The sequence below is a fragment of the Diabrotica undecimpunctata genome, chromosome 8, assembly GCF_040954645.1.
Source record: "Diabrotica undecimpunctata isolate CICGRU chromosome 8, icDiaUnde3, whole genome shotgun sequence".
Lineage (NCBI taxonomy): Eukaryota > Metazoa > Arthropoda > Insecta > Coleoptera > Chrysomelidae > Diabrotica > Diabrotica undecimpunctata.
The window spans coordinates 12,359,799-12,366,941 of NC_092810.1; the positions used below are offsets into that span (position 1 = coordinate 12,359,799).

Genomic DNA, 7,143 nt, shown 5'->3' on the forward strand with positions numbered 1-7,143 from the left:
TTCTCATTGTCATATTAGCAGAAAGCTCTCTTTTGCTTGTTTGTTTTGTTATTTATAGTTATTTATGTGGAATCAGACCTAGTGGAATTTTACTAATTGGATTAATGTTTTATTTTACTTTTTTTATTACAGATTAAAGGATTAGGCATGAATTATGTCCGTTATAATGAATAATTTGAATATAATTTTAGTTATGAATAGCAGTTTATTACTAAAACATTTTAAGCTGTTTTATAAGTATTAAATAAATAATTCACTAGCAAATAATATAATAACATAACATATAACAAAATAACATAATAAAGTATACAAAAAAACATGGCAGTTCTGCGAAAGCTTTACTAACTTAGACCTCGCAATATATTTTTAAAAAGCTATTATTGCAAAAGTCCACACTAATGACAATGGTATTCGTAAAGAATAAAAGTCATTTCTTTAAAATGACTCCTTAAGAAGTTACTTTAACCTTTTGTAAACCCATTGGAGATGTTTTTTATGCGCCAGAAGTAAAGACACAAATCCTGAAAGTTTTGTTGATGTACATTTGCATCTTACTCGGTATTTAACGTAAGTTTTGGACCATGGGTTTATAAAATTTAAAGGAATTAAAAAGGAAACTATACGACGTATTTTATACATCAAATAATGTAGCGGGCAAAATTTTTAGAAACAATGGACCCAGTGTAATAAAAGCTTACATTATGTTTTGTAGACCTACGTAAAATCTTTGATTTATTTAACGCTTTCGGTCCCAAAGATAATTAGAAGTACCAGTAACGTGAACCATCCTTATATCCCAGATGTTGATATCATAGAGATAATAGTTTTTTAACGAAAAGAAGATCCTATAAACATTTTTTAATTAATTTGAAACAATTAAATTTTCATAATTGATGTTGTGTTGTTACCAAAAAAATATTGTACTGAAAAGTACCGCTGGGGTAAATTCAGAATGGAAAAGAATAATAAGGCATATTATATTAAATATAGATTTAGATTTAGATATAGATTTTAATTATTTATCTCATAATATTCTATGAAACAGTTCTTATTTTGCAACTTGCAATTTACATAAAGAGCAAATTGAAACATTGATAAAGTTTATTTCTAGGCATGCTCAGAAAAGTCGATGACATCATTTCGCCTAGTGAGAACAATAGTGGCGAAACTCGAAAATCAAGGATTTTGAGTTAAGTCCATCAACCGACATCTAAATATGCCCTCTTTCATGTGCAAGATCGGCGAACAATTATTTTATTTCCTTACTACTAGAGGGCAGCCACGTGTCTTTAGGGTATTGTGAATTTGTCAAATATTTTGATGTAATAACGACGAAGGTCAGTGCTTAAATTGTCTTCGTTGGGAAAGCAACGAAACTTCACATCAAGACTGGCGAATCTGTAATTACGCCGTGATTGCACGTATTCGAACAATTATCTTTAAAACGATTAGTGTAATAGTGGCGAATGTGCACTTTTGTCATTCATGTTCTGAATTCGGAGTGTAAAATCTAAATTAAATTAAAAAAAGAACGACGAACCTGTAATTTCGTCTATTACGTTGTAGGTAAGTGAAAGTTTTATTTATGTGTGGGATATTTATTTTGATTTTAGCTTTTATTGTATTACAGTTTTGTATCATATTAAAATATTATTACTACTTTCACGGGTATTGCATAACAGGGACTGTTAAAAATAATTTAAATCAGTATTACTTCGCTGTAATATTAAATATATAAAAATAAATCTAGTTACATTTTTTTAAAAGATAGTACCGTAATGTCGAATTAAATTATTTTAAACTCAAATTTAAATTATGTTTATAATAATATTATTTTTAGGTCTTAAAGATCCGGAATCATGAGCGGACGGTCAGAAAAAATGCTAACTGCTCTTGGAATATAGTAAGTTTCGGTGCAATTTAGATTTAAATTTTTGTATGTTGTGCCCTTTTGCTTTTAGTGTAAACCGCAAAGGGGAAAAGCCAAGTTTTAGTCAAGATTCTTCCAACCAAAATTTACATAAGATGAGTAACGACGAAGAAAGTAATTTTGGAGTATTAAAACAAACAGATGAAAAAATCCAGGCTGTTCTGGAAATAAAGTAAGTTTTAGTTGTTTATTATATTAAGAAACCTAATATTTTGTAATGAAATAGTTTACTTTTAAATTTATTTACATAAAACGCTTTTTTTAATCTTAATTTTGTTTCATTTTTAGTGTAAATTGCGAAAATCAAAACAAAATTGAGAAAAATTCACCAAAAATGGATGATCTCATAGGAAGTTGCTCAGAATTAAAGCCAACAGAGAAAGGTAAATGTTTTATTTTATCCTATTTTAAATAATATCATCTTTTTATTACCATTGCATTAACAATTTATTTTATTCGTTTCCCAATTTTAAGCTGACAAAACACTTTATGATGGTGTTTTATGGTAGATCAAAAGTAAAAAATTGATGTTGATAAAAACACCTATGATAACAAAGACTAATTTTACTGATTTTAAAGGAAATTACTAAATTACCTCTTTTATTTATAGGGGTAGAACAGGACATTGAGAACATTGAAAACGAAGGTTCAAGAGACTCCAGGGATTCAAGTAGCTCCGATGAGTCCTCATCTGAATCATGGTGTTCCAAGGGTAGTCGTTGTAGCAGATCGTCTTCTACAAAATCATTGAGCTCATCAGTAGATGATAGTGATAGAGACCCAGATTTCAATGAAGAAAGTAATGAATCCGAAGAATCCACAGGTTCGAACAGAAACGTTGAAAGAACGAGAAAGAGGAAACGAAATCCAGAAGGCTGGAAAAGAACTATTGTAAAAAAATTAAGAAACTGTGGAAAAGAATATCAATCTCTTCATAATGGTAAGTTAATTCCAGCAAGAAAAATGCTTTCATCGTGCAAAAATACTTGCAGGCTAAAATGTAGTGTTAAGTTCACCCAGGAAGATAGGGAAATACTTTTTAATAGTTTCTGGAATTTGGGAAACTTAGAGAATCAGCGAAGTTTTGTTGTAAACCATATGCAACCTATCCAACCAAAATACAGACACGTTCTAATCGAAAGGCAGAAAGAGCAAGGATTAAACAAAGGCTACTACTTTGAAAAAAATAATGAACGCAAGCAAGTTTGCTTCTTATTTTTTAGGGGAACTCTTGGTGTAAGTGAAAGATTTATTAGAACTGTCAAAACTAAAGATAAAGGGGGTTATTTAGAAACCGATTTGCGTGGAAAAGGTAAACACAAAAATATTTCGGAACAAATTAAAAATGATATGACACACCATCTTTCATCAATACCAGCTGTGGAAAGCCACTATACCAGGGCTAACACACAAAAAAAATATATCGAGGGTGGAAAGACAGTGAGTGATTTATACAATGATTATGTAGAGTTATGTAAGGCACAAAACAAGAATTATGGCAAAATATCTATGTATAGATATCTGTTCAACTACGAATTTAACATGTCTTTTCACATTCCAAAAAAGGACCAGTGCCTTACATGTAATACATACAAGAATTCGAATCCTGACGAAAAACTTCAAATAGAGCAAAGCTACAAAACACATATAATAGAAAAAGAATTATCGCGGTATGAGAAAAGTAAAGACAAATCAAAGATTAGCCGTTTATTTCAAGTTGCCTGCTTTGATTTGCAGGCTGCTCTACCTGTTCCAAAAGGGGATGTATCATCTTTTTATTATAAGTCGCGGTTAAACTCCTACAACTTTACAATTTGTAAGCTGCAGCAAAAAGGCTTGGGACCAGTTGACTGCTTTTTTTGGCATGAGGGAGAGGCCAAACGGGGAGCATCCGAAATTGGGACATGCCTTTTAGAATATTTAAAAAAACAATCAGATCTTGCTAATTCAGATGGTTTAGAACTTGTTTTGTATTCGGACAATTGTGGAGGCCAGGGTAAAAATAAATTCATTATAACAGCATATTTATTTGCTGTGGCAAAATATAAAATTAAGAGCATTACTCACAAATTTTTTGTGGTAGGACATGGTCAAAATGAGGGCGATGCTAGCCATTCGGTTATTGAAAAGGCAGTCAAGAAATTTCTTAAAAGTGGACCAATTTACGTACCAGCACATTACTCGGCAATCATTAGTTCTGCAAAAAAGAAAGGAAGTAGATTTCAAGTGCACGAAATGGCACACCAAGATTTTTATGACATTAAACATTTGACTCAAACCTTAGTTAATTCTTCGTTTAATGAGAATTGCGAAGGTAAAAAATTTAACTTTAATGATATTGCAATGGTTAAAGTTGAAAGGCCGCATTTAGATCGTTTTTTTTATAAAACTTCTTATACAGAAACTCAGTTTCAATCGGTCTTAGTTAGAAATAGCAAAACAAGAAAGCGACTATGCACTTTAGATGAGTATTCTTTGGTTCCACTCTACCGAGAACCAATTTCCATTTCTAAAAAGAAGTTTGATGACTTGCAAAGTCTCTTACAAAATAAATCAATTCCTTCTGCCCACAATCAGTTCTTTAGTAGTTTGAAATATGAAACATAAGTGAAATGATAAATTTAATTTTACTAGTTCTTTTGCTTACTTTAAATTTGTTTAACATGTATATCGTTTTCTTGTTAACAGAGATGATGTTAATTATTACTTAAGATCTTATTTTGTTATTTTTCTATGTATGTCCATTGTACTTTAGTTTCATTTTGTGAATAACTGTTTGGTTTATACAATAAAATATTTTGTTTGATGCGTTTCATTTATTTTTAAAAGTTTTTTTTTAATTATCTAAAACAAAAACTAAACTAAAAACACAATGAAGTGAAAACTTCTAGTGTATAATGTAGTGTATAGTGGCGAAACAGCCAATTAAATATCCTCGATCATGCAATAATGGCGAAACGCAGAAAAAAAAATAAAAAAAATTACTATGTCCATCTTTTCTTCAAATAAAATTACTTCTACTAATTGGTTTAAATAACAAGAAGCAGATTATTAGAAAAATTCTACAAAATGATTACCTATTAGGCACTTATACTATTCAGCAATTTCATCAAAACTTCAAATTAGATTATCTCGAAATGTTCATTTTGAAGTTTCGCCACTATTGTTCTCACCAGACGATTTATTAGATCTTCTGTTCAAACCGTAACATTGCTACGGGGTTGGCAAGGATATAAAACAACATTTTTTCTATTATAAATAGCAATAAAATTAACAATAAATAACAAAAATTATCAATGTTAAGTTATCAGTAATGTAAATATATCCTAAAGTGATCGTTTCATTAAGATAATTGTAATATTCTATACCTGGGATTTAATTACTCCAGACAAAGAATACGTATAGCCCAGCCTGGTTATGCAAAAATCATCGATTTCACGGCAAAATCACGCCATCGAGAGTGAAAGTTAGACGTTAAGTTATCCTTACATTTTACCTGATTTCATTAAGGCATCATCGGTGTTGGAGGTAAGTTTATAATTGTAATATTGGCTGTGATACCTAGAATGATATATTAGGTTAATCTCTAGATTACATTTTACCGTTTTCCCGGTTTTATGGTTATTTTCTACATAAGCATAATTATTTTTGTTAATGCCAACAATTTTATGTAATACATATAGCAAATGCTACTGATTGTCAGTGCTGCCAATAATTAGGCAGCCGAGGCATTTATTTACCTTTAGTGATTGGCACCTTTAATTTCAGGAATAAAAAAATGTCTAAAGCAAATATACAAACAAATATAATAAAGAAATTCTTCAAGAAGCTTTGCGGGAAGGCGACGGCAGCAGTTAAATATGAAACATCCAGAGCTACTCTGCGATTTAGACTAAGCGAAAAATTTAAAAAAGTAGCACATGGTCCAAATACTTAAGTATTTCAGAAGAAACTGTATTAGAAAAATGGGTAGTAGATTGTCACAGAAAAGGGTTTCCTAAAAGAAAAGAGAACATACAAGCTTCTGTTAAGTCATTTTTGTATCAGAACCCCTGACCAAATCCATTTAAAAACAAACTTCCTGGGGATCATCAGTATCAGGAAAAAATGAAAAGGAGCGAACAAAGTTAGAAAATAAAGCAAAACGATTTCTGAAAAAAAAAAATAAAATTCCTTGAAAGGAAAAAGGGTTAAACGAAATACTAAGATTAAGGTACTCAAAGAAACATCTTTATTTCAACAGAAATTTAGTATTTTAGAGGACTTACAACTAAACAAGCTTTTAACTAAAGAAGATGATCGACAGCCCCATGAAATGTATGCAATATTATAGCAAATGCTACTGATTGGCACTGCTGCCAATAATTAGGCAGCCGAGGCATTCATTTACCTTTAGTGATTGGCATCTTTAATTTCAGGAATAAAAAAATGTCTAAAGCAAATTTACAAAAAAATATAATAAATAAATTCTTCAAGAAGCTTTACGGGAAGGCGACGGCAGCAGTTAAATATGGAACATCCAGAGCTACTCTGCAATTTAGACTAAGCGAAAAATTTAAAAAAGTAGCACATGGTCCAAATACTTATTTAAGTAATTCAGAAGAAACTGTATTAGAAAAATGGGTAGTAGATTGTCACAGAAAAGGGTTTCCTAAAAGAAAAGAGGACATCCAAGCTTCTGTTAAGTCATTTTTGTATCAGAACCCCTGACCAAATCCATTTAAAAACAAACTTTCTGGGGATCATCGGTATCAATCGTTTTTAAGAAGTTACCCTAATTTAACAAATAGAATTCCTGAAGCTGTAAACAATGCCAGTGGAAACGTGTCAGAAAATGATATCGGAAAGTGGTTTAATAATATACAAGAATATTTAATGAAAAAGAACTATTTTTACATTCTTTTTGATCCTACCAGAGTTTACAATGGAGATGAAACTTATTTTACCCTTCGTCTGAAAGAAGATAGGATTCTTGCACCAAAAAGTTCCAAAAATGTTTATCAGATAGAGTAAGGCCCATCGAAAATAAATATTACCGAAATAATGTTAGTGGCATTATATACAAATGCCACTAGAATTTTCCTTGCCGAGTAATTTATTAAACTGTTTGCTTCACAAGTTTTAGGAAGCACAGTGGGAAAAATTTGAATTCGGTTTCGCCAGGTAGAAATCGTTTGATTTCTCTTTTTGTTTTTAGATGGCGTAGTAATGTC

The 7,143-nt window shown here is 30.8% G+C and overlaps 1 protein-coding gene across 1 annotated transcript; it reads left to right on the forward strand.

Annotated features, from left to right (window-relative positions):
* The first annotated feature begins 1,147 nt into the window (after positions 1–1,147).
* Positions 1,148–5,122, forward strand: LOC140447194 (uncharacterized). The gene is made up of 5 exons (XM_072539706.1): positions 1,148–1,566; positions 1,841–1,903; positions 1,962–2,102; positions 2,219–2,313; positions 2,541–5,122. The coding sequence occupies exons 2-5, from the start codon at positions 1,860–1,862 to the stop codon at positions 4,535–4,537; spliced, it is 2,277 nt and encodes a 758-aa protein (XP_072395807.1). The 5' UTR covers positions 1,148–1,566; positions 1,841–1,859; the 3' UTR covers positions 4,538–5,122.
* The last annotated feature ends 2,021 nt before the right edge of the window (positions 5,123–7,143 follow it).

What these genes read in the sequence shown, in the direction of transcription:
- LOC140447194 (XM_072539706.1), top strand. Translation starts at nt 1,860, where the DNA reads ATGAGCGGACGGTCAGAAAAAATGCTAACTGCTCTTGGAATATA. An exon ending in CTAACTGCTCTTGGAATATA is followed by an intron (nt 1,904 to 1,961) that starts GTAAGTTTCGGT and finishes TTTTGCTTTTAG; the next exon opens with TGTAAACCGCAAAGGGGAAA. An exon ending in CAGGCTGTTCTGGAAATAAA is followed by an intron (nt 2,103 to 2,218) that starts GTAAGTTTTAGT and finishes TTTCATTTTTAG; the next exon opens with TGTAAATTGCGAAAATCAAA.